The sequence below is a fragment of the Esox lucius genome, chromosome 5, assembly GCF_011004845.1.
Source record: "Esox lucius isolate fEsoLuc1 chromosome 5, fEsoLuc1.pri, whole genome shotgun sequence".
NCBI lineage: Eukaryota > Metazoa > Chordata > Actinopteri > Esociformes > Esocidae > Esox > Esox lucius.
In genome coordinates this window covers 5379157-5406481 of record NC_047573.1, presented here as the reverse complement: position 1 = coordinate 5406481, position 27325 = coordinate 5379157, and the positions used below count along the sequence as shown (strand labels likewise).

Below are 27325 nucleotides of genomic sequence, written 5' to 3'. Positions count from 1 at the left end.
CCTTTGTTCTATTACTACCTAGGTTTCACAAGGGGCAAGCTATCCTCCCCCACATGGGTAACCTCTTCAACTCTAGGAGAAGACTCACAGCACCTGGACAAACAACAGATAGAAACTGATGGGTTATACAGATGCGCAGATAAAGAGTAACCATTTCATCTGCTGATACCAGTCAATGATGCGCCCTAGGCAATGAACTAATCAAACCTAGCTGACCCACCTGACTCTAATAATGAACTAATCAAACCTGGCTGACCCACCTGACTCTAATAATGAACTAATCAAACCTAACTGACTCACCTGACTCTACTAATGAACTAATCAAACCTAGCTGACCCACCTGACTCTAATAATGAACTAATCAAACCTAACTGACTCACCTGACTCTAATAATGAACTAATCAAACCTAGCTGACCCACCTGACTCTAATGTGGAATTAATCAAACCTAGCTGACCCACCTGACTCTAATAATGAACTAATCAAACCTAGCTGACCCACCTGAATAATAATGAACTAATCAAACCTAGCTGACTCACCTGACTCTAATAATGAATTAATCAAACCTAGCTGACCCACCTGACTCTAATGAGGAATTAATCAAACCTAGCTGACCCTACTTACTCTAATAATGATCTAATCAAACCTAGCTGACCCACGTGCCTCTAATAATTAACTAAATGTGGTCTCTAGTTTAGAATACAGCTAGTTTATTATGTGGGAATGTTGGGGCTGTTTGGGTAATATATAATACAATCCAGTCTCCTAAAATGAAGACCATCCCAGGTGTTGAGTGGAGAATAGAAGGTAGAAGCTGGATGAGAAGTGAACAGTGAGTAGAGATGTGTAGTAGCCAGCTGCCTCATCTCTGACCCTGGAGGAGGGGGTCTTGGGGGGGGCATACCATCCTGAGAGTTGGGGCTGAGGCCACTGCTGCTCCAGTCAAGCTGGGACAAAGACTGGGGTGGTTTGTTCAGTCATGTTGTGAGTTGCACTTTACAATAAAGACTTTACAGTGACTTATTTCACCCATGTCTTGATTTTAGCCCTCTGATCTGACCTCATCATAGGTTCAGCAGGCAATCGTCAGTTCTAACAGTAATCCTTGGTGACCATGGTATGATAGCACAGACGAAGTATCATAAGGAACTCAATACAATAGTTGAAAATGAGCTGAACTTTGGCCAGACAAAACCCTAATAAAATAGATAGCTGATATATTAAACAATACAGGTTAAATGAGTGACTGATTCATAATATAATTACACTCACCAGCCACTTCACAAGACTCACCTACTTGTTAACACAAAGAGCCAAAGAGTGAATCATGTGACTGAAACTCAACACACAGACATGAACTACCTTTTTAAAGAGTATCTAAATATATGAATGCTATTATGCCAAAAATACTAATATTATTAATATTGAAGTTTTTAAGATAATGTGGGAGCTGTAAAATTGAGGTTACTGGATTTGGGATTATTTCATGTACAACACTGTTTCCAGACAAGTTGGGACGTTGTGTAAAATGTAAAGAAAGACAGAATGCAATGACCCATGCATGAGAGACTTGTACATCTGTGAAGGTAACATTAATGTTGAACATAATATACAGGCTTTGGAGCAACATGCTGCCATTTTAAAATGTTAATGCTGTGTGAGGGTTAAGTAAACCAACAGGGTTGTAGAAGTGACCTTTGGACTCTGTGAAAGTAACTTGTTGGCTGAGGTCTTCTCTGTTAATTTCTTCACTAAGTGTAAGTCTCTCTGGATAAGAATGTCTGCTAAATTACTCAAATGATAAATCTTCTCTGGGTAAGAATACCTGAACAAATCTGTGTCAGTTATGTCTTGTTGATTATTATGAAACAAAAGCCTAAATGTTTGTTACTTTACGAATTATTCAAAAGTATCAGTTATAGAAAATATATATATAAACCTAAACCAAATATTTTTTTTAAAGACTACTGTTAGGAAGTTGTATTTAGAAGGTTCTGTTGGTTAATATGTTGTTTATCTTCATCATGCCTGTTTCTTTGTTAGAACAACTGTCTCTTTCAGGGATAATGGTGTCTGGACCAAATAGTTTGTTTGTGACTGCTGATTCTTCTCCACTGTTAAACCTCTGAATCTGGTAAGTACGGTCATTACTTCTGTATATTAGCTATGTGTGTGTGTGTGTGTGTGTGTGTGTGTGTGGATGGGGGTCAAAGATATCCCCCAACAGTGGTCAAGTCAGAAAAAGGTGAATAAATGGAACAATTCCATAGATTTACATTAATGTGTTTCTGTGTTCTGATCTTTATTATTTGATTCTTTGTCAGGCGAACTGTCTCCTTCAGGAATAATGGTGAATGGACCAGATAGTCTGTATGTGACTCTGCTGATTCTCCTCCACAGTTTAACCTCTGAGTCTGGTAACTACAGTCATTACTTCTCTGTGTGTGTGTGTGTGTGTGTGTGTGTGTGTGTGTGTGTGTGTGTGTGTGTGTGTGTGTGTGTGTGTGTGTGTGTGTGTGTGTGTGAGTGTGAGTGTGTTGGGGGAGGGGCGGGTTTTACCATATCAACAAGGATAAAACTGTCCCCAAACTGTGGTTATGTCAGGTGACTAATTGGGTAGTTTCTCAAAAATAGTTTAGACTATAGGTCAACAGATTAAATACGTGTTAGAAGTAAAGTTAGGGTTAGGAATTACAAGTAGGTTTAGGATTGTTTTTAGGGCAAATCGACGGTGGTGTCCCCATTTAGATAGCTTGGTGTGAACATTTAATTCAGGTTAGGTTCAAAGGTATGGGTTTTTTTCCAGTTCTGTATTGGCTATGTACATAGCAGACCAGCCAACCTAAAAAAATTATTGATCATAATTATATTAATGGTTTTCATACATGGTAGATCAGACATGGTGACATCACACCAGATTAAATGAAATTTTAATGGCAATTTTCAACGAGTCAAAGCAAAGAAACAAAAAACAAACCACAAACCCTATCAATGAAATCTTCAGGAGAGTCACCAGGACATGTAGTTTAACCATTCAGAAACCAGCTTGAATCTACAGGACATGTAGTTTAACCATTCAGAAACCAGCCTGTACCTACAGGACATGTAGTTTAACCATTCATAAACCAGCCTGTACCTACAGGACATGTAGTTTAACCATTCATAAACTAGCCTGTACCTACAGGACATGTAGTTTAACCATTCAGAAACCAGCTTGAATCTACAGGACATGTAATTTAACCATTCAGAAACCAGCCTGAATCTACATGACATGTAGTTTAACAATTCAGAAATCAGACTTTATCTACAGGACATGTAGTTTAACCATTCAGAAACCAGCCTGTATCTACAGGACATGTAGAGGTCCAAACCCCAAGACATGTAGTTTAACCAACCGCAGAGGTTTGTGGTGTTTATAGGGGGGTCAGGGTCAATGGATCATAGGAATTTCACTCTTTTCCAGGGGTTCACATTGACCTGTCTGTAATATTGGGGGGTTCATGACCCCTGATTGCTAACTGACCTCATGCCATGTTTTGATGACCTCCCTCAACTAGTGTCTAGATGCTCGGAACCAAACAGAAAACAGTAGAAGAAATTGCTATTAAAAGTAAAAGAGAGAACATTACAATAAATAATCAAGACAAGGTGCTAATATCTCTCACATCTGAATGTAAACCAAGCGTCTATATGCCCAATAATTTATCCTTTCTAGTTCAGAGAATCTAACATTGAAAGACCATGACAGCACATTTACCAGCCTGTTTAAAGTTGATCAGAGTGATCTGAAGATCATTAATATGTTACCTCCATTTCTGAGTTCCCAGTACTTCCCCATATAGTACATCTACTCTGGTCTACATAGTAGAGTGTCTCCATCCCCTCCTAACATACGTCCATGTTCATTTAACCACCTGCCCATGTCTGTTCTTGTGGGTGTGGTAGTGATGGAAACTTTATTTACATGCAATTAATATACTGTATGTTAATATATAAAATGACATATGTATGCTGCTGAAAATGAAACTCCAAAGAGACGGAATCTGTGAGCATGTTTTCCACGCTTGAGTGACAGGACACCATAGAGTCATCTGGTGTTACTGGGGGAGGTTTCATTAGACCCACACTACTGAGTCATCTGGTGTTACTGGGGGAGGTTTCATTAGACCCACACTACTGAGTCATCTGGTGTTACTGGGGGAGATTTCATTAGACCCACACTACTGAGTCATCTGGTGTTACTGGGGGAGGTTTCAATTGACCCACACTACTGAGTCATCTGGTGTTACTGGGGGAGATTTCATTAGACCCACACTACTGAGTCATCTGGTGTTACTGGGGGAGGTTTCATTAGACCCACACTACTCTCAAAGTGCAGGCTGTTCAGTTTCCCTCTCAGGAAGAAAGAGAGTCTATGATGTTGATGGTCTCTGGTTTATGGATGAAGAGGAGGTGGGTTACTGGATCCTCATGTGGGTTGACTCCTGACAGACAAAATAGAGGTGGTGCAATTGATTAGCAGTTGTCACAAAGTGCTTTTACAGATATTCAGTCTGAAACCACAAAGACCAAGCAACAACAGAGGTGGTTCATTTGTCAGTGTGTAATGGTGGAGTTCTGACTACTCTGGGTGAGACTGACAGGAGCAGGTTAGGAGGAAACAGGTTGCTTGGATTGAATCAGCATGTTTGTCATTCTAACCACACTGTCACAGTCTCTCTAATCTGGTGGTGAATGACTACTTACTGTATCTCACCACTGTCACAGTCTCTCTAGTCTGGTGGTGAATGACTACTTACTGTATCTCACCACTGTCACAGTGTCTCTAATCTGGTGTTGGGCCTTTATTTATATTTACATTTAAGTAATTTAGCAAACTCTAAACATGGATGAATACATTTGAGTACCTTCATAATTTAATAAAAAGAGTAGGTTCTGTTGTCTTCCTATGAATGTGTTTCTTACTTTATACAAAACAATATTTTTCCACTTGCTAGAAGATAAGCCTGTCAGTACACTAATACTGCAAGTCTCCATTACCTTTTGTGACGGTTGCTCCCTGTTTGCATTACTGTCCCTGTTTGTTCCAGTCGTTATTGTCCCTGTCCCATCTTTTTTTAAACATGTTGCTGCCATCAAGTTCACAATGGGTATATACTGTATTTTTTAAGAAACAATAAAACATTTCAGTTTCAATATTTTACATGTTTTCGTTATACTATTGACTATAGTGTTTAAATGATTTGTATATCATTGCATTAAGTTTTTCTTTACATTTCTAAAAGCGTCTCAAATTTTTTTTAAACAGGGTTGCAATTTGCACACCTTTTTATCACGTTATTTCACTTTGTCATTATGACCAATTGATTGTAGATAAACAGCTAAAATGTATTGAGTGAATTATAAATTTGGTATTTAACAACATAATGTGAAGAAAGTGAAGGGGTGTGGATACTTTCTGAAGGCACCACATTTGCAATAAAGACCGTAAGCTATGCTTGAATCCTAAGGCTTTTAGTAAGGAAATGATTTGTTTGTCAGTTTCTGCCATAGAACAAGTTCCAGAATTATAAATAACTTGACACCAAACCTCGCAATGTCTGAAACGTATGACAGTTTGTGTTGGAACACTTTGCATTGCATTCAGTTTAGAATTGTTACTCAAAACTCCAAAATCTTTAAATTCCACGAGTTTCTATGTTACAAAGGACTTAATGGATGGATCAAACATGTGTGTGTAGTGGTGGCTATTGCACTTAAATTCCCTTTCATTTCTATATTTTCTATTCAGCAAAGTTTGAAGTTCTGGGTCCAACTGACCCCATTGTTGCTGTGGCTGGTGATGACATCATTCTGCCCTGTTACCTCAAACCCAACATCAGTGTTGAGGACATGACAGTGGACTGGCGTAACCTGGACTCAATAGACAATCTTTTCTATCGTTACCAAAATGGAAAAAATATCCTAGAGGGTCAGATACCCTCCTACAGAGAAAGAACATCACTGTTTAAAGAGGAACTGTGGAGGGGCAACACCTCTTTAAAACTGACCAGGGTACAAGGGACTGATGAGGGACTTTATGAATGCTTAATTAAGTCACCAAGCTGGTATGAAGATGTAAAAATTAAAGTATTTGTCAAAGGTGAGATTTATTCGTTAGAAAAGTAATAATTTAACTACATTTTATTGACTTGCTCTAGTCCTTTATGTAAATGTATACATCCTGTCTCATCAGTTAACATCCAGTCTCTGTGTGTCTGTAGCTGTAGGATCCAGGCCAGTGGTGTCCATTGAAGGACACAGAGAGGGAGGGATGGGTCTGGTGTGTCAATCTGAAGGCTGGCACCCTGAACCTGATCTGGTGTGGCCGGACAGTAAAGGAGTCAGTCTCTCTGCTGGACCTCCTGAGACACACAGAGACTTAAAGGGATTCTACACAGTCAAACAACATGTCATTGTCCAGGAGACTGACACCGACCTCTTTATCTGCAGAGTTTTACAGAGACGAATCAATGAGGAGGTGGAGACAGAGGTTCACATCCCTAGTGAGTAACACAATATAATAAATGAGGAGGTGGAGACAGAGGTTCACATCCCTAGTGAGTAATACAATATAATCAATGAGGAGGTGGAGACAGAGGTTCACATCCCTAGTGAGTAATACAATATAATCAATGAGGAGGTGGAGACAGAGGTTCACATCCATAGTGAGTAATACAATATAATCAATGAGGAGGTGGATACAGAGGTTCACATCCATGGTGAGTAATACAATATAATCAATGAGGAGGTGGAGACAGAGGTTCACATCCCTAGTGAGTAACACAATATAATCAATAAGGAGGTGGAGACAGAAGGTTCACATCCCTAGTGAGTAACACAATATAATCAATAAGGAGGTGGAGACAGAAGGTTCACATCCCTAGTGAGTAATACAGTAATTGTATTGTTTTGGTGACATGAAACACTGCAGCTATTTTGCTCTATCAATATGCGGTGTACATTTCAAAGAAAGGTGTTAAGACATCAATAAAGATAGTTGAGTGTGTATCAACTGTGAGAATGTGAAATGTGGAAAGCACAATTTATTAATCAATCTCTTCTGTTATGTGTGATGGTGATTCCATCGATAAACACTCTTAAAGGAGTAAGTACAGAAAAAAAAATTTCTTGGCAGAATTAACAGTTTATTTGCAAATAGAGAGATGTGTCAAACGCTTACAGAGTAATCATCTGAGGAGTCTCTGAGGTAGATACATGAACAGTCGATATTTATTACAGTCAAAAGGGGTGTGGTAAGCTGCTGCCCAACTGTCTTATGTCACACAGGTTTTACACAAAGGGAGGGCTGTCCCCCCACCTTAACCTTCCTGCCATAATGTTTACTGTTGTGTAACTTCCTCTATCCTGTCCTAAAACCCCTTGGTTTGCATCTACCCCCATCCTGCTGAAGATTTACGTTAACCTCGACACCCCATGCTTCCTTTCCCACAGCACAACCGACATTCCTTTTCTCATCTAAACATGGGGACTCAATACATTCATCAATAAGAATACATCAGTTCAAGACATTTCCATAACATACATTACCCAAAACAAAAAGCCCCTATGGGTGGCTCCTCTCGAACTGGCAAACAAATAATACTGACTCTCTAAATACCACCAGTAGAAGATTCCGAGGCAGAGTGCCAAAGGTTCTGTGGTCAGATGAGACCAAAAAGTTACTTTTTTCCATCCCAAGAACACCATGCTTACAGTGGCAGCATCCTGTTGTGGGGTTGATTCTCTTCAGTAGTGACTGGAACACTTGTCAGGATAGAAGTAAAATTGGACAGTGCAAAATACTGACAGATTCATGAGGAGACCCCTGCAACCCTCTGTCAGGAAGTTGAACATGTGAAGATGGTTCACATTTCAATATAACAATGTTCTGAATCACACCACCAAAGCAACCAAACATTGGCTGAAGGACAACAAGTTGAATGTCCTTGATTGGACTAGTCAGAGCCCTGACCTAATACCATTGAGAATCTATGGAATGACTTGAAGAGTGTAGTCCAGGGCTTCCCAACGCTGTTCTTGGTGATCTACTGACCTGAAGATTCTCTCCAACTTTAAACTTTAAATAAAAAACCACAGTATACCATGGGGAAAACAATTATTTGATACACTGACGATTTTTCAGGTTTTCCTACTTACAGAGCATGTAGAGGTCTGTTATTTCTATCATAGGTACACTTCAACTGTGAGAGACGGAATCTAAAAAGAAAATACAGAAAATCACATTGTATGATTTTTAAATAATTATCTTTCATTTTATTGCATGACATAAGTATTTGATCACCTACCAACCAGTAAGAATTCCGGCTCTCACAGACCTGTTCGTTTTTCTTTAAGAAGCCCTCCTGTTCTCCACTCATTACCTGTATTAACTGCACCTATTTGAACTTGTTACCTGTATAAAAGACACCTGTCCACACATTCACACACTGTCAAACAGACTCCAACCTCTCCACAATGGCCAAGACCAGAGAGCTGTGTAAGTACATCAGGGATACAATTATGGACCTGCACAAGGCTGGGATGGGCTACAGGACAATAGGCAAGCAGCTTGGTGAGAAGGCAACAACTGTTGGCACGATTATTAGAAAATGGAAGAAGTTCAAGATGACAGTCAATCTCCCTCGGTCTGGGGCTCCATCCAAGATCTCACCTAGTGGGGCATCAATGATCATGAGGAAGGTGAGGGATCAGCCCAAAACTACACGGCAGGACCTGGTCAATGACCTGAAGAGTGCTGGGACCACAGTGTCAAAGAGAACCATTAGTAACACACTACGCGTCATGGATTAAAATCCTGCAGCGCACGCAAGGTCCCCCTGCTCAAGCCAGCGCAAGTCCAGGCCCGTCTGAAGTTAGCCAATGACCATCTGGATGATCCAGAGGAGGAATGGGAGAAGGTCATGTGGTCTGATGAGACAAAAATAGAGCTTTTTGTCTAAACTCCACTTGCCGTGTTTGGATGAAGAAGAAGGATGAGTACAACCCCAAGAACACCATCCCAACCGTGAAGCATGATGGTGGAAATATCATTCTTTGGGGATGCTTTTCTGCAAAGGGGACAGGACAACTGCACCTTATTGAGGGGAGGATGGATGGATCCATGTATAGCGAGATCTAGCCCAACCATCTCCTTCCCTCAGTAAGAGCATTGAAGATGGGTTGTGGCTGGGTCTTCCAGCATGACAACGACCCGAATCACACAGCCAGGGCAGCTAGGGAGTGGCTCCTTAAGATGCATCTCAAGGTCCTGGATTGGCCTAACTAGTCTCCAGACCTGAACCCAATAGAACATTTTTGGAGGGAGCTAAAAGTCTGTATTGCCCACGACAGCCCCGAAACCTGAAGGATCTGGAGAAGGTCTGTATGGAGGAGTGGGCCAAAATCCCTGCTGCAGTGTGTGCAAACCTAGTCAAGAACTACAGGAAACGTATTATCTCTGTAATTGCAAACAAAGGTTTCTGTACCAAATATTAAGTTCTGCTTTTCTGATGTCATGCAATAAAGTAAAAATGAATTACTTAAAAATCATACAATGTGATTTCCTGGATTTTTATTTTAGATTCCGTCACTCACAGTTGAAGAGCATTTATGATAAAAATTACAGACAAACCTGCAAATTCGGCAGTGTATCAAATACTTGTTCTCACCACTGTACAGTACATATTTGATTGTCAGTAACATAATTGGGTATTAAAATATCCTTCCAGAGAGCAATGCTGGAGTGAGTAATCGGGAGAATCGGGATCATTCCCGCTGGGCTGCAGGTATTTGGGACAGTGACAAGGGTTCGGAAAAGCAATTTTATCATCTATACTTGCTGCTGTGCGTAGTGGCCCACCGGGCCTATCGATTTGCTGTAGTGCGGCCCACTCTCCAACACTGTTTATGTGTTACATTATCTATCTGATACAAACACACAAGCTGTTCATACGTTACATTATCTATCTGATACAAACACACAAGCTGTTCATACGTTACATTATCTATCTGTATACAAACACACAAGAGCTGTTCATACTTTACATTATCTATTTGGATACAAACACACAAGCCTGTCAAATGGGCTGGCACGCCCCTGCGGCCCGCACTCAACCAGCAGTCCTGTGACAGTCACCTGACCTGTTTACATCAGAGAGACAGACTGACTGATAACATGTTCAGCACTAAATAAGTCTGCTATCTATCGATCGATAACTAGTTAGCTTGCTTAACTGCATGTAATCCGTTCTTGTGGTTGTTCTCAGTTGCAAACTACAAACAACCTTACAAACTAACAAACCGACTGCTGCAAAATTTTGACAGTTGCAGGGACACAATCACTATGGTGGCTGTAGGGCATACAAGCATTTTCGAGCGGGAGCAAAGGGCAAAGACCGCCAAGGCCGTCGTGAAATGTCTACCCAGATGGCTGTTATATCCAGGCCCTCAAGCTGCACTGCATAAAAACAGACAAGATCCGGTAATGGAAATCACTGCATGGGCTCAGGGACACTTCCGAAAACCATTGGCTATGAACGCAGTATGAAGAATACAGATATTAACATGATCCAGAATTGACGGTGCCTTCTCTGGGCCCAAGCTCATTTAAGATGGACTGAAACAAAGTGGAAAACTGTCCAGTGGTCTGATGAATCAACATTTTTAATTCGTTTTGAGAATCATGGACACCGTGTCCTCTGGACTAAAGAGGAGAGGACCATCAGCGCACAGATCAAAACTCAGGCAAGGGGAAACCTCCTAACTGTTGAGCAGTTACTCAAGCAAGAATGGGAATACATTTCACTTTCAAAACTACACCTGTACCGAACTACTGAACTACACCTGTTCATGTACCTAAGAAACCTTCCATCACCAGCCGGAATAACTACCACCCTGTAGCCCTGACCTCCACCATCATGAAGTGAATGACCCACCTCCCTGTAGCCCTGACCTCCACCATCATGAAGTGAATGACCCACCTCCCTGTAGCCCTGACCTCCATCATCATGAAGTGAATGACCCACCTCTCTGTAGCACAGACCTCCATCATCATGAAGTGAATGACCCACCTCCCTGTACCACTGACCTCCACCATCATGAAGTGAATGACCACCTCCCTGTAGCACTGACCTCCATCATCATGAAGTGAATGACCATCTCCCTGTAGCACTGACCTCCACCATCATGAAGTGAATGACCCACCTCCTTGTACCACTGACCTCCACCATCATGAAGTGAATGACCCACCTCCCTGTAGCATTGACCTCCACCATCATGAAGTGAATGACCCACCTCCCTGTAGCCCTGACCTCCATCATCATGAAGTGAATGACCACCTCCCTGTAGCACTGACCTCCACCATCATGAAGTGAATGACCACCTCCCTGTAGCACTGACCTCCACCATCATGAAGTGAATGACCCACCTCCCTGTAGCACAGACCTCCACCATCATGAAGTGCTTCGAGCGGCTGGTCAGAACTCTCATCTGCTCCACCATTCCTGACAAATTGGACCCCTTTTAATTTGCATACCGCCCCAATAGATCAACGGATGATGCCATCGCCCTGACAACACATCGCCCTCTCCCACCTGGAAAAAGGCAACACATATGTCAGGATGCTGTTTGTGGGCTAAAGCTCTGCATTCAACACTTCTGTGCCCAACAAGCTTGTTCCTAAGCTGGGGACCCTGGGACAAAATCCAAATCCAGGACTTCCTGACAGGCAGACCTCAGGTGGTGAGAATGGGCAACCTCACCTCCTCTACGCTGACCCAGAGCACTGGAGCCCCCCAGGGCTTCGTTCTCAGTCCCATCCTGTACCCCCTATTCATGCATGACTGCGTAGCCACACACAGCTCCAAAGTCATCCTTAAGTTTGCAGATGACACAATCATACTGGTTCTCATCTCCCACATTATTATATTATTATAAGGCCATTTACAGAGAGGAGGTAGGGGACCTGGCTACATGGTACCAGGACAACAACTCAACGTACGCAAGACTAAGGAGATGATCGTGGATTTCAGGAAGCGGTAGATGGGGGTCAGGCCCCCATACACATTAATGGAGCTGAAGTAGAGAGTGTCTCTGACTTCAAGTTCCTCAGTATGTTCCTCAAAGATGACCTCACCTGGTCCAGACAACAGATTCTGCCTAATTCTGCGGGGGAAAATAAAAAATAAAAAACTCACAATAACCTGGTTGCATAAGTGTGCACACCCTTAAACTAATACTTTGTTGAAGCATGTTTTGATTTTATTACAGCAATCAGTCTTTTTGGGTCGGAGTCTATTAGCATGGCATATCTTACCATGACAATATTTGCCCGCTCTTCTTTGCAAAAGTGCTCTAAATATGTCAGATTCGAGGACATCTCCTGTGCATAGCCCTCTTCAGATCACCCTACAGATGTTCAATTGGATTCAGGTCTAGGCTCTGGCTGGGCCATTCCAAAACATTAATCTTCTTCTGGTGAAGCCATATTTTTGTGGATTTGAATGTGTGCTTTGGGTCGTTGACGTGAACTTCATCTTCATCTTTCTAACGGACGCCTTAAGGTTTTGTGCCAGAATTGCCTGGTATTTGGAACTGTTCATAAGTCCCTCCACCCTGACTAAGGTCCCGATTCCAGTTGAAGAAAAACAGCCCCAAATCATAATGCTGTCACCACCATGCTTCACTGTGGATATAGTATTCTTTGGAAGCCTCACTGACCAGTTTTCTTCTTGTCATTTCATCAATTTAGAGGGACGTCCAGTTCTTGGTAATGTCTCTTTTGTGCCATATCTCCACTTGATGATGACTGTCTTCATTGTATTCCATGGTATATCTAATGCTTTGGAAATATTGTAACCTTCTCCTGACTGATATCTTTCAAAAATGAGATCCCTCTGCTGCTTTGGAAGCTCTCTGCTAAAACAGCTGAACTTTATTTGTGATTAATCAGAGTCACTTTAAATGATGGCAGGTGTGTAATGACTTCTATTTAACATGAGTTTGAATGAGATTGGTTTATTCTGAACACAGCCACATCCCCAGTTATAAGAGGCACACTTATGGAACCAGGTTATTTTTATTTTTCATTTTTACCCCCTCGAAGTATTCAGTTTGTTTTTCAATTGAATTGTTCACATTATAGGTCAGATTAAAAGTGGGAAAAGTTCTGACATGATTTATCTTTGTCTCACAATAACAAGAACCTGGCATTTTAACAGGGGTGTGTATACTTTTATATTCACTGTACCATTCACAGGCACATTACACTTATACTTTAATTTATAATTTAAAATATTTCTATCCAAATTTTACATTTACCCCGTTCTACACTCTTTTGAATTGCTGCTAGTTTAAATAGTTATGTATATTTTTGCTTTATATTTTTCATGTGTAGATGTCGCATTAAGCATTAACGCATAGATGTTGTGTGCCAAGTTACAAGAATGTCATTGTTCAGAATGATGTTATTCGGTGCATTTGATAAATAAAAAACTTCGACTTTGACTACAGCAATTGGTCTCTTCAGTTCTCAAATGCTTACAGAGTTCTGTTAGAAGTAGAGGTGATGCAACACAGTAGTAAACATGCCCCTCTCCCAACTTTTTTGAAATGTGTTGCTGGCATCAAATTCAAAATGGGCATGTATGTTTCCGCCCTGAGTACCTCAAGTCTCTGGATGTTGTGGGGCTGTCTTGGTTGACACGCCTGTGCAACATCGCGTGGCGGTCGGGAACAGTGCCTTTGGGATGGCAGACCGGGGTGGTGTTCCCTCTTTTTAAGAAGGGGGACTGGAGGGTGTGTTCCAACTACAGGGGGATCACACTTCTCAGCCTCCCCGGGAAAGTCTATGCCAGGGTTCTGGAGAGGAGAATACGGCCGATAGTAGAACCTCGGATTCAGGAGGAACAGTGTGGTTTTCGTCCGGGCCGTGGAACACTGGACCAGCTCTATACCCTCTACGGGGTGTTGGAGGGTTCATGGGAGTTTGCCCAACCAATCCACATGTGTTTTGTGGATTTGGAGAAGGCATTCGACTGTGTCCCTTGCGGCATCTTCTGGAGGGTGCTTGGGGAATATGGGGTCCTGGGTCCTTTGCTAAGGGCTGTCAGGTCCCTGTACAACCGAAGCAGGAGCTTGGTCCGCATTGCCGGCAGTAAGTCAGACTTGTTCCCAGTGCATGTTGGACTCCGGCAGGGCTGCCCTTTGTCACCGGTTCTGTTCATAATTTTTATGGACAGAATTTCTAGGCGCAGCAAGGGGCCGGAGGGTGTCAGGTTTGGGGACCACACGATCTCGTCTCTGCTCTTTGCGGATGATGTTGTCGTGTTGGCCTCTTCAAGCCAGGACCTTCAGCATGCGCTGGGACGGTTTGCAGCCGAGTGTGAAGCGGTGGGGATGAGAATCAGTACCTCCAAATCCGAGGCCATGGTCCTCAGTCGGAAAAGGGTGGCTTGCTCACTTCAGGTTGGTGGAGAGTGCCTGCCTCAAGTGGAGGAGTTTAAGTATCTAGGGGTCTTGTTCACGAGTGAGGGAAGGATGGAACGGGAGATTGACAGACGGATCGGTGCAGCTTCTGCAGTAATGCGGTCGATGTATCGGTCTGTTGTGGTGAAGAAAGAGCTGAGCCGCAAGGCGAAGCTCTCGATTTACCAGTCAATCTACGTTCCTACTCTCACCAATGGTCATGAGCTTTGGGTCATGACCGAAAGGACAAGATCCCGGATACAGGCGGCCGAAATGAGCTTTCTCCGCAGGGTGGCTGGGCGTTCCCTTAGAGATAGGGTGAGAAGCTCGGTCACCCAGGAGGAGCTCAGAGTAGAGCCGCTGCTCCTCCACATCGAGAGGGGTCAGCTGAGGTGGCTTGGCCATCTGTTTCGGAGACCCCGGGGAAGACCTAGGACACGCTGGAGGGACTATGTCTCCCGGCTGGCCTGGGAATGCCTCGGTGTCCCCCCGGAAGAGCTGGAGGAAGTGTCTGGGGAGAGGGAAGTCTGGGCATCTCTGCTTAGACTGCTGCCCCCGCGACCCGGCCCCGGATGAAGCGGAAGAAGATGTATGTGTATGCATGTATGTTTCCGACAACAATACAATTTCTTAATTTCAACAATGCGATACAGAGGCAGTTTATGTGAGAATCTGTCGTCTATGTGACTACTACAAGGGTGCCTGTTTAGTCTACTCTCTCACTTGCCTTTCGCTCAAACCTATGCCCACATTTGAAGAAAACCTTCTGTTTATCCATCTATGGAGTACACTTCCATTGGCTACTTATACAAACTTCTGGCCACTTTTAGTACATTATCAGTCAACACTTAGGGCCGGTTTCACAGATAGAAATGAAACCTTGTCTAGGATGAAAAAAACAAGCTCAATGGAGTTTTCTATTATAATGTATTTTTTCACGTCTGTGAAATAGGCTCTTATTGTCTTACATTGGAGAATACCCATCTGCATCTGGTTGTTAGCTTACTTATGTGACATGCACCTTCACAGTCGCTATGCAGTCCATCACAATTTACTCTGTGTGGTTGAGTGGATGATAGCAAAGATCTTCTATAAATGAAGATGGTCAACTGCACTTCAATTTCAGTCACGCTTTTTACAATAGAGAGAGCTCAAACAATATTTTCATACAGGAAGTGAATGAGACCCTCTAATAAACATCTTGTACTGATGAAGTATGACAGTTATTCCCATTATAAAAACAGCAGAGTGTAGTATCTTGTTACTATGAAGCATCTAATTACTATAGAAGTTCTTTGATGGTAGTTTTCTTAATGTTTACCTCTGCTGCATTTGTCAGTCAGTCACGCACGCTTTGGATGATAGATCACACAAAATTAGAGGCTTAAAGGATTTCAGAAAATAACTGTTAAACATTTTCAAGTCGGTTGAGCTGAAAAACAGGGGGGCTGAAGACCCTCTAAATAAGGTTTAAATCACCAATGTATCAAATACATTTCCACTGCAGTGTAAAACCATGTTGTTTATGTTTAATAAACCCTGTGGTTTGATGTTGTGTGTTTAGGTGAGTTGTTTGATTACACAACTCCATGGAGACGGTCCTTCATTGTGTTATTCCTTTTGGGTGTCATCTGTGTGATTGGGTTAGCTCTGACTGTCTACTGGATACATAAAAAGAAAGGTAAAGGAGACATTATATTAACATTTAATTATTAACAAAATACTGTTTCTTCCCAATACTATTTTCAATGTAGATACATTCACATTTCATAGTGGTTGTATTATATGGACAGAGGATAGTATACTACACCTGCAGGTGATAAGATTTTTTTTATCTCCAGGTGAGAAAATAGATCAACTCAACAAACATCAGGGTCAACTCATCCAACATCAGGGTAAGTAGTGTTTTAGTGTCTCTAACCCAGATTACTCTGTCATGGTTATTATGTTCCCTCTGTCTTCTATCTACCACACATTACAGATGACCTCAGGGAGGATTATGTTGAGTATTATTCTATGTTTAGTATGTGTCTCATTGAATCTATGTATCTGTTTATCTCCAGAACAACAGAGATCTGTGCTGGGTAAGTAATGTGGTGTTTATAGGATCCAGAAAAGTGTTTTAATGTTTCACTGCATGTGGTAAAGAGAAGCTGAACAAAACAATAAACCTTGTCTTAACTATTTAGTCAAAATTCACTGTCCAACTGGACGTACGTTAGTTAGATAGATCACACACACACGCACGCGCACACGCACACACACACACACACAAATGTTCCAAAATATGTCTCACTATTACAGCACTTCTAGGTACAGAGATTACACACACGATTGATTAGATTAGATTCTACTTTATTGTCATTGAACTGTATAAGTACAGTACAACGAAATGCAGTTAGCATCAAACCAGAAGTGCAAATTGAGGAGGGCAGAAAATGTACAAGTATTAAGTATAGTGTATATTGAAATGTATAGATGTGCAATGAAGGCAAATGCAGTACAAGTGTCAATACTAAATGTGAAATAAGGCAAATAGTGGAGGGAAAATAGAGGATAATAGTATTAGGTAAAGTGAATGTTACAAGTGGGATAATAGTATTAGGTAAAGTGGATGTTACAAGTGGGATAATAGTATTTGGTAAAGTGGATGTTAGATGTGGGATAATAGTATTAGGTAAAGTGGATGTTACAAGTGGGATAATAGGATTAGGTAAAGTGGATGTTACAAGTGGGATAATAGTATTAGGTAAAGTGGATGTTACAAGTGGGATAATAGTATTAGGTAAAGTGGATGTTACAAGTGGGATAATAGTATTAGGTAAAGTGGATGTTACAAGTGGGATAAAAGTATTAGGTAAAGTGGATGTTACAAGTGGGATAATAGTATTAGGTAAAGTGGATGTTACAAGTGGGATAATAGTATTAGGTAAAGTGGATGTTACAAGTGGGATAATAGTTGTTTGGGTACAAAAGGCATTTGGTCAGTCGGTCCACTCAAACAGCAGGGATTTAGTTCCTCTAACACTAATGACTGTGAAGATTTGCTAAACAGATTAGATCTACTAGTTGACCTGTTTATGATGTTCTCACTGTCTTCTATCTACTCCACACACTACAGATGACCTCAGGAAGTATGGTGAGTAATATTTTACATACATGTTGGTTTGTATATCCATGTGGGGACTAAATAATGATTTTCCCTGTCCTCTAACCCCAAAATCAACTCTGATCTCCACCTAGAATTTTATGTTACTGTATGACTCAATTCAAATTGTAAGTTTTACCTTAAACCTAACCTCTTACTGTATGACTAAACTCCAATTTTAAGTTTTACTGTAAACCTCTTACTGTATGACTTAACTCCAGTTTTAAGTTTTACCGTAAACCTGACCACTAAGCTGGAAATAGTATGTTCCCTTGTGGGGACCGAATTGTAATGTTTAATCTCAGTGAACAGATGTTGGACGGGTGTTCATTACCCTGGAGGGATTTATCAACAGAAATCAAGGGAGGAGAAAATCTCTAAACAAAACTGCTGTGGAAGGGAGGTCACCTCATCTGGGGTAGAGGTTTTGGGGGTACGGATGCCAGCATTCAAAAGTTAGACAGCCCCTTGTCTCCAGTTGGTGATTCTTCTCTGACTCCCGATTGGTTGAGGCTTCTGCAGTTTTCTCTTCTTCCGACCCAGAACAGTTTCCCTGGTCTCCTTTGATCTTCCCCTAAATAAAGCCTGATGGGGGTACAGATGTCACTTGTTTAATTACAGTGTTTTTTTACCACAGTAAGATCAGGTAGATTGTGTCAACATACGGCATCAAACTGTGATGCACTATTCCAAACACATGGGGGAGCTAGAACGCTGAAAATGCTATTAGTTCTCGGAAATAGTTTTCTAAATGACAATACACACAATGTTCACAATGTTCTCTTACAATAATAGGTTATAACGAATTTAAAAGCGAAATGTTTCTAGTTGTAACTTCATCACTGATATAATTACGAAATGTCTTGATAAAAAATACACCGATAGCCTACAGAAATATAAAGACTATTTGTTTAAACATTTTAATTATCTTAAGAAATAATAAAAAACAAAGCAGAACTATTTGTTACGATCATAGTTTTGAAGTACAGCGTGGTAGTAAAACACATCTTATGACAGTTGGTGAATAGGCAGTCAGAGTTTACTCTATTCATTTATTAGACAAGTGGGTCAGTCGCCTATTTGTTGCATCAACTCTTTTGTTTTATCAAATCAGTCAATATGGCCGTTAAAATTCCATTAAAAAATATAAAATAGCTACCAAACATGTTTTAAATAGACATATTGAATAATAGCCTACATTTAAACAGCAATAAAACACAAATTCTATGATCCAACAATTGTTTTTTAAATTAGTCAGCATAATGAACTCTACACAATCTTTGGGAACTGAGCATATAATAAAGGCGACACCAGAGACCTATGATCTCATTGTCATCTGTGTTCATTTTCTTTATCAAACCTCTTGCTCTATTTAACAGCAAGACCTAAAAGTGGCAAGCGAATTGTGCCGTTCGCTTGCCAGACTCCAACCTTTATACTAAAAATCATACATATATTTTTTAAGTACCATACCATACCATACCATCTTCTTCCGCTTATCCGGGGCCGGGTCGCGGGGGCAGCAGTCTAAGCAGGGATGCCCAGACTTCCCTCTCCCCAGACACTTCCTCTAGCTCTTCCGGGGGGACACCGAGGCGTTCCCAGGCCAGCCGGGAGACATAGTCCCTCCAGCGTGTCCTAGGTCTTCCCCGGGGTCTCCTCCTTCCATAAAAATTACAAACAGAACCGGTGACAAAGGGCAGCCCTGCCGGAGTCCAACATGCACTGGGAACAAGTCTGACTTACTGCCGGCAATGCGGACCTAGCTCCTGCTTCGGTTGTACAGGGACCTGACAGCCCTTAGCAAAGGACCCAGGACCCCATATTCCCCAAGCATCCTCCACAAGATGCCGCGAGGGACACAGTCGAATGCATTCTCCAAATCCACAAAACACATGTGGATTGGTTGGGCAAACTCCCATGAACCCTCCAACACCCCGTAGAGGGTATAGAGCTGGTCCAGTGTTCCACGGCCCGGACGAAAACTACACTGTTCCTCCTGAATCCGAGGTTCTACTATCGGCCGTATTCTCCTCTCCAGAACCCTGGCAAAGACTTTCCCGGGGAGGCTGAGAAGTGTGATCCCCCTATAGTTGGAACACACCCTCCGGTCCCCCTTCTTAAAAAGAGGGACCACCACCCCGGTCTGCCATCCCAGAGGCACTGTCCCCGACCGCCACGCGATGTTGCACAGGCGTGTCAACCAAGACAGCCCCACAACTTCCAGAGACTTGAGGTACTCAGGGCGGATCTCATCCACCCCCGGTGCCTTGCCACCGAGGAGTTTCTTGACCACCTCAGTGACTTCAGCCCGGGTGATGGACGAGTCCACCTCTGAGCCCTCATCCTCTGCTTCCTCAATGGAAGACGTGACAGCGGGATTGAGGAGATCCTCGAAGTACTCCTTCCACCGCCCGACGACATCCTCAGTTGAGGTCAACAGCTGCCCACCTCTACTGTAAGCTCGACATCTGGAGGATTTTGTTGTGGATGCCCGGTTAGAGAGAGCACGCATAGACAGCATGGATGACCTGAAAACGCACTCTTTCTATCCTGTTAAAGACAGCTTGATAATGGAGATGGCGCTTTTTTAACACAGACAAATGATGTACTTAGAGGTCTGCCAACCCTTAGCCCCAAACACACATATTTTCTGGACAAACAGCGCAGTCCATACCGTCACATGGAATCAGTGAGGAAAACCTGTCAGCAGAGATCGACCAGGCTCGCCATCTACTGCAAAGGAAAGATGAACAAGGACATATTATCCCAAAGGAAACATGAATAAACTATCACAATCACTCAGGAGTTCATATCCCTCATGAAGCCTTACAAAGATGCATTTGTAGAATTATATAAACTGATATGCATATCTCTGATCCTTCCCGTGATATCAGTAAGCTGTGAGTCAGTTTAACTTGATCTGAGTTGTTTGAAAATCTACCAGAGGAACAGCAGTGGGGACTCTCAAACCAGTAACCTGGTACTGTTGGCAACACTGAGAACAAGGACCCTGGACAGTAACACAATTATTGATGCCTTTGTACTCAACAACGACAACAGGCAGGTTGTTTTGTTATGAAGGTTTCTAATGGTGAGTGAAATTTCCCTCTCTGTTGCCTATTAGAAATGTAATGCATTTGTGGTTGAGGCACAATTTCGGAGTCCTTGTAGTTATCTATATGCTCATTCATAAAACATGTAACAGAATACTGTTGATTTATAAGTCGAGGTGTTAACAAACATAAGTCCTGTGGTTGAAATGTGCACAAACCTGTGTCTGTTGTTTACTGCATACATTTCTTAACATTTTCATTATTTTGTAGAGTTTAAAGTTCGGGATTAGCCTGTTATCTCTCATCTCTCTGCCAATCACGGGAATGCAGGGTATGCGTGGTCAGTGAGCCTGCTCATAGTTGGTGGAACAAAGGGGGGCAGGTCGTAATCTCTTGTTGGCTGCTGAGTGAGCGTTTTTCTCCTCTGCTCCCCACATTGTTGATCATTGCTATTGTCGTGTGTGTGTGTGTGTGTGTGTTGCTGTTACTTGTAAGTACTGTATACCCGCAGCTTGGTTTCGTTTTGCTGCTTTAGTCAGCCCTTTCCTTTCGTTGTTTTTGTGCTCGGTGTTACTTTGTTTCAATTAAAAAGAACATCAACTACCTCTGCCTGCACCTGGTTCCTTGCTCCCGCAACACACCGCATCATTACATGTAATGCTAAACAGTGTGGTTAAGTTTAAGCGCTCAGTCATAGGCATGCGAAAAGTGAAATGTTTTTAACCTGGATTTTAAATTGCTATGTTTGGGGCACGTCTAAGATCTTCTTGTAGTTTATTCCAGTTGCCTGCAGCATAACTGCTAAATGCATCTTTGCCATGTTTAGTTTGGACTCTGGGCTCTACTAGCTGGCCTGTGTTCATGGATCTAAGAGTTCTGCTCGGATTATATTCTTCAAACATATCAGAAATTTATTCGGGGCCTAAACCATTCAGTGATTTATAAACTAAAAGCACCACTTTAAAATCTATTCTGTAACTGACTGGAAGCCAATGAAAAGATTTAAGAACCAAAGTGATGTGTTCTGTTCTCTTGGTCCTGGTTAACATTCTAGCAGCAGGATTCTGAATGAGCTGCAGTTGTTTTACTCTATTTTTGGGGAGTCCAGTTCAGAGGTCATTTACAGTAGTGAACCTTATTAGAGATAAAAGCTTTTTTTCTGTCCACTGAACAAAATTTGTGCAACCGGTATTCAGGGAAGAATCTTTTTTCCATTAAATCAAAGGAGAAATGCAAACATTAGTTTTACTTAAATTATTAAATAGACAACACGTAGAGGTCAGTGTTTGGAAGTCGCAAGCTTGATTTATACTTCTCCATAGTTGAACATAAACCTCTCTGTGAAGTGCCTCAGAGGAAGGGGTTTTGGGTAACTGTAGCTCACAGAGGAGCTTTTATGCACACCTCCCCATACTTACCAATGTGTTGTGTTTTCTGGGATGCTGGGGATCAAACAAACAGTGACCCCCAGCATCATATCTGATGAACATGGAGGGATTCAACACATTCACTACCTTCTTTCTCCTATCCATGTTTCTGCTCTCAATGCAATGAGCAGTGCTACATGTCTTTGTTTACAACTTTTTACCATTTCCTTTTACAAGCCTCTGGCCTTTTCCTTCGATCAGAGGTTGACATTTTGAAGTAGCAGAGCATCTTGGCTGTACCATTCATTAGTCATTAGTGTGTTATGAGGAGAGACACAGGGAACTGATATCAGATGAGTGTTTAGGGTCCTGGAGGGATTTATCAACAAAACTGTTGTGGACGGGAGGCAGGTTCATCTGGGGTCACCTCACTGGTGGAGGTTTAGTTGTTTTGGGGGACAGTTGTTTAGTTGTTTGGGTGACCTGTGTTCCCCTCATCTCCAGTTGGTGATTCTTCTCTGACTCCTTAGTTTGTTGAGGCTTCTGCACCTTCCACTTCTTCTCCTCTTCCTGTCCAAATTGTTTCCCTGGTCTCCTTTAATCTGCCCCTAAACAAAGTCAGATGGGGGCAGGTGGGCCTGGTTTAGGGGAAGCTGCCAAACTGTGTTCAGGTCCAGTTGGTTGACACAGGGGTTTTGTCCCATTAGTAATGACAGGGCGTGCTGAGATATTTCAACCTAGTCTGCTGGAAGTGAAAGGGCCGAGGCTTGTATCCTAGTAACAATATCACATGATTGATGGCGTTTGAAGCTTCTTGTGGTGTATTTGAATGATCACTCTGTGTTCTATTAAGTTAGACTGTTCATGATGCTTATGGATGGATTGCTCATGCCTGGTAAGTTGTTCTGGGTCTGTCAGAGTAAAGAGCAAGATGTTAAACCTTCAGCCTCGATTCTGTACCATTATTGAAAGTTACTGTTATAACGTGTTTTAAGGTACATCCACCCTCCACTCAGGTAACATTACATTATAACAGGTAAAACACAACACTTCAGACCAATGATCCAAGCAATCCTGTGATAGTGTTTTTAAAGACATGGTGCTTCCAAACATATGTGACTAAACTAACCTAGTCAACACTCTAATTATCTAAAACTAATGACATTCCCAAATTAACCGGGGAATGTAAAAACATTTCTCCTACACGTCATTCATTATCAGTAACAAGTGTGTATCCACAATACTGTAGGGTATTGTTAGAATGGTCTTACATATTTGGTAGAGACATCAGCTGGCTGATAGGCTAGCTCAACGTGTGGAGCTGTGGATGGATATGTCACTATCTTAGAAACCTGGTTCCAGTCCCAGTCAGACACACGGCACATGTAAGGCTCAACCTGTGCAGAGCACATGCCCCTTTGCTACCTAGTGGTCCTTCCAATTGACATGTGCCACTTTGCTACCTAGTGGTCCTTCCAATTGACATGTGCCCGTCCGTCTCTGTGACGTGTGTCGCCCTGTCTGATGTCTGATAACCAGGTGATTAATAACGTCTCATAGAGATGTCAAATCTCTCTTTTTTTACTAATTGTTTTTTTTAGGGATTTAATTTATATAATATCTTTATTTGACAATTTCGGTAACATCTTGTCTTATGAACGCTTCATGAACATTCATAATTTTCCTATTCATTTTAAAGAATACAATACTATGCTTAAAGCTATTCCTACAGGTCTAGTGCAACTGGTTAAGAGCCACTTATTATACAACCAAAATGATACGAAGGAATCAGCTTTGTTATTGGATGGCATTAGTATTTATGATAGGAAATGCAATAATAAACATTTTCACCAGATTTTTTTAAAAAGAGATCTAACTTGTCCTAGAGGCAGATCCCATTGGGCTGCCTTTATTGGAAATATTGAATGGAGAAGAGCGTGGTTATTACCACATAAATATTTTATTCCCAACAAGACTAAAGAAGTCCACTTTAAAATATTACATAAGATATATCCTGTTAATGCAACGGTGTCCAAATATTTTGATATTTCTAGTACTTTTTGTGGTGATGAAGATGAAACATTAATGCACTTATTTTATTCTTGCAAATTGGTTCAAAAATGTTGGTCTGAGGAATTTTCTCATTTAAATAAAACCCCCATTCATGCAAACTCTTTTAATTTGAAAGATAATATTTGTTATTATACTGACCCCCACACATTCAAAGAATACATTTTAAACTTTTGTATTTTATTTGGCAAATTTTTCATTCATAAACAGAAATGTATGGGCTCACTTCCTACTTTCTCTCATTTTCTGGTTGAAGTAGACTCACTGCTTAAATCTTTTAGTTTAACTAGCAATAAAAAATGTGATAGATTCCTGAAACTATATGGATAATTATTTTGTAATGGCTCGGATATTCAGAATTAACCAGCTTTCCATCATTGTTTTATTTATTTGTATTATTATTATTTTTTTTTATTTTTTATCATTTTCTTTTATTGTTTCCCTACATAAAGGTTTTAGGTTCTTAATTTAATTACTTCATATCATAGAGATGTATCATTCAGATGTATGTTCACCAGGTGATTAATGACGTCTCATAGAGATGTATCATTCAGATGTATGATCACCAGGTGATTAATGACGTCTCATAGAGATGTATCATTCGGATGTATGATCACCAGGTGATTAATGACGTCTCATAGAGATGTATCATTCAGATGTATGTTCACCAGGTGATTAATGACGTCTCATAGAGATGTATCATTCAGATGTATGATCACCAGGTGATTAATGAGGTCTCATAGAGATGTATCATTCGGATGTATGATCACCAGGTGATTAATGACGTCTCATAGAGATGTATCATTCAGATGTATGATCACCAGGTGATTAATGACATCTCATAGAGATGTATCATTCAGATGTATGATCACCAGGTGATTAATGACATTTTCTGAAAGTTTTAGTGTCTCTAATATTACACACACATGACTGTAAGGATTTAATCAACAGAAAATGTGTCCCATCTGAACATGATGAAAGTCCTTTTATTCACACAAAACACCATTATTTTCATTGTTATTTCAACCTGCAGCATTGAAATATCCTGACAGATGAAGGGAAATCACTTTAATCTGCCCTACTGTCATTATACTGTATTCTGCTGGTATGTTAACATCAGTATTTCCATTATATCAATCAGAAGGAATTATTATACTTCATAGTATGAGACTGGTTTGAAGAGCACATATATACTCAGTAGTTTATAATATCATTGTTATAACCAACTGATATTCTTTATATTTCAGTTTTTAAAGCCATCAGAAGACATGCAGGTCAGTGTGTTTCTCTCCTCCAGAGTTACTATGTGACTGTATTTATACTGACCTCTGGACCATCTGGTCTAAACTCCTAAATACTCTACAATACAGAGTATTAACCTGTTTTAACTATCATTTATTTACCTAAATGTTGTACTTTGATCAACAGTCATGTGTCTTTGACAGCTGTCAGCATATATGTCATATATCAAATAAGGGTAAATAATATATTAACATAAGAGGTGACCTGGATGTTCTGTTATCTCTACCTAAACCACACATGAACCACTAATACTGGATGTTCTGTTATCTTTACCTAAACCACACATGAACCACTAATACTGAATGTTCTGTTATCTCTACCTAAACCACACATGAACCACTAATACTGGATGTTCTGTTATCTCTACCTAAACCACACATGAACCACTAATAATGGATGTTCTGTTATCTCTACCTAAACCACACATGAACCACTAATACTGGATGTTCTGTTATCTCTACCTAAACCACAGATGAACCACTAATACTGGAAGACTCATGTGTCAGAGATCAACACAGTAAATGTTGTCCTCCACTTGTATTTTCTCCACTGATGTTGATGTCATGATGTCATTGTATTTATCATAGTGTTTCTCTCCACAGTGGATGTGACTCTAGACCCTGATACTGCACATCCCACCCTCATCCTGTCTGATGACGGGAAACAAGTGAGATATAGAGACATAAGACAGGATCTCCCTGACAACCCAAAGAGGTTTAAATATTATCCCAGGGTACTGGGAAAGGAGGGCTTCTCCTCAGGTAGATTCTACTATGAGGTTCGGGTGAAGGAGAAGACTGGATGGATTTTAGGAGTGGTCAGAGAGTCAGTCAACAGGGAGAGGGGGATAATAGAGATACCTGGTAATGGATACTGGACTGTGTATCTGCATTATGGAGTGTATAAGGCTCTCACTGACCCCCCTGTCATCCTCTCCCTGAAAGAGGAGCCCCAGAAGGTGGGGGTGTTTGTGGATTATGAGGAGGGACAGGTCTCCTTCTTCAATGTGGAGGCCAGGTGTCACATCTACTCTTTCACTGGTCAAACCTTCAATAAGGAGAAACTCTATCCTTACTTCTACACTGGTTATGGCTCAGCTCCACTGGTCATCTGTCCTGTAGATGTCACTGACTGACTGGTTTAAATCAGACAACCCACTGGTCATCTGTCCTGTAGATGTCACTGACTGACTGTTTTAAATCAGACAACCCACTGGTCATCTGTCCTGTAGATGTCACTGACTGACTGTTTTAAATCAGACAACCTGAAATCAGAAATCCAGGATGGAGAACAGTTGGCAAAAATATGAAATATGAGAACGTTTATGTGAGACCGTTGATGTTTCTAGTATTCATAATATGTGATTTGTGTGTAATTATATGAATGTATGTTTCATTGGATGTTAAATGTGTCTAGATAATGAGAACAACAGAAACATCTGTGTTTAGATTCTCTCTCAGCAGGTCACACTCTGCCAACCCCATTAATGTGAAATTTTGATATTGACCATTGGACATGGGGGTCCTTTGGGTTTTTTTTTGGAAATATGATCTGTGTCAGGTAGACACCCCCTTCAGTGTATTTACCAGCTAGAAACAATCTTTACACTGAGATTGATTTGAACAGCCAAGAGGATACACTTACTGCAATAAAATGTGAATTCTCTCCCTTGACTTTTGACTCACTCAACTAATCAAGGTAAACACTATATACAATATCTAGTTCTATTTAGATGTTAGTTGATGTGTTTCTATTTTGTCCATGGAGGGAGGGAGTGAGGGAGGTGGGATGGAAGGAGGGGGGAGTGACGTGGGAGAAGAGGGAGAAATGAAGGAGGAGAGAGTCAGGGAGGGGAGGAGTGAAAGAGGGGAGAAAGGG

General features: G+C 41.3%; 1 protein-coding gene across 1 annotated transcript; it reads left to right on the top strand.

Annotated features, from left to right (window-relative positions):
• The first annotated feature begins 1723 nt into the window (after positions 1-1723).
• LOC117592744 (butyrophilin subfamily 2 member A1-like) lies at positions 1724-27106 on the top strand. The gene is made up of 11 exons (XM_034292509.1): positions 1724-1814; positions 2043-2133; positions 2324-2416; positions 5791-6141; positions 6263-6544; positions 16069-16185; positions 16346-16399; positions 16568-16588; positions 17626-17643; positions 25393-25419; positions 26050-27106. Exons 3-11 carry the CDS (start codon positions 2347-2349, stop codon positions 26580-26582), a joined length of 1473 nt encoding a protein of 490 aa, XP_034148400.1. The 5' UTR covers positions 1724-1814; positions 2043-2133; positions 2324-2346; the 3' UTR covers positions 26583-27106.
• The last annotated feature ends 219 nt before the right edge of the window (positions 27107-27325 follow it).

Bases quoted from the DNA above. Each gene is read 5' to 3' on its own strand.
- LOC117592744 (XM_034292509.1), top strand. From the start codon at position 2,347: ATGGTGAATGGACCAGATAGTCTGTATGTGACTCTGCTGATTCTCCTC. The intron at 2,417-5,790 runs GTAACTACAGTC...TTTTCTATTCAG, and splicing joins CAGTTTAACCTCTGAGTCTG to CAAAGTTTGAAGTTCTGGGT. The intron at 25,420-26,049 runs GTCAGTGTGTTT...TTCTCTCCACAG, and splicing joins AGCCATCAGAAGACATGCAG to TGGATGTGACTCTAGACCCT.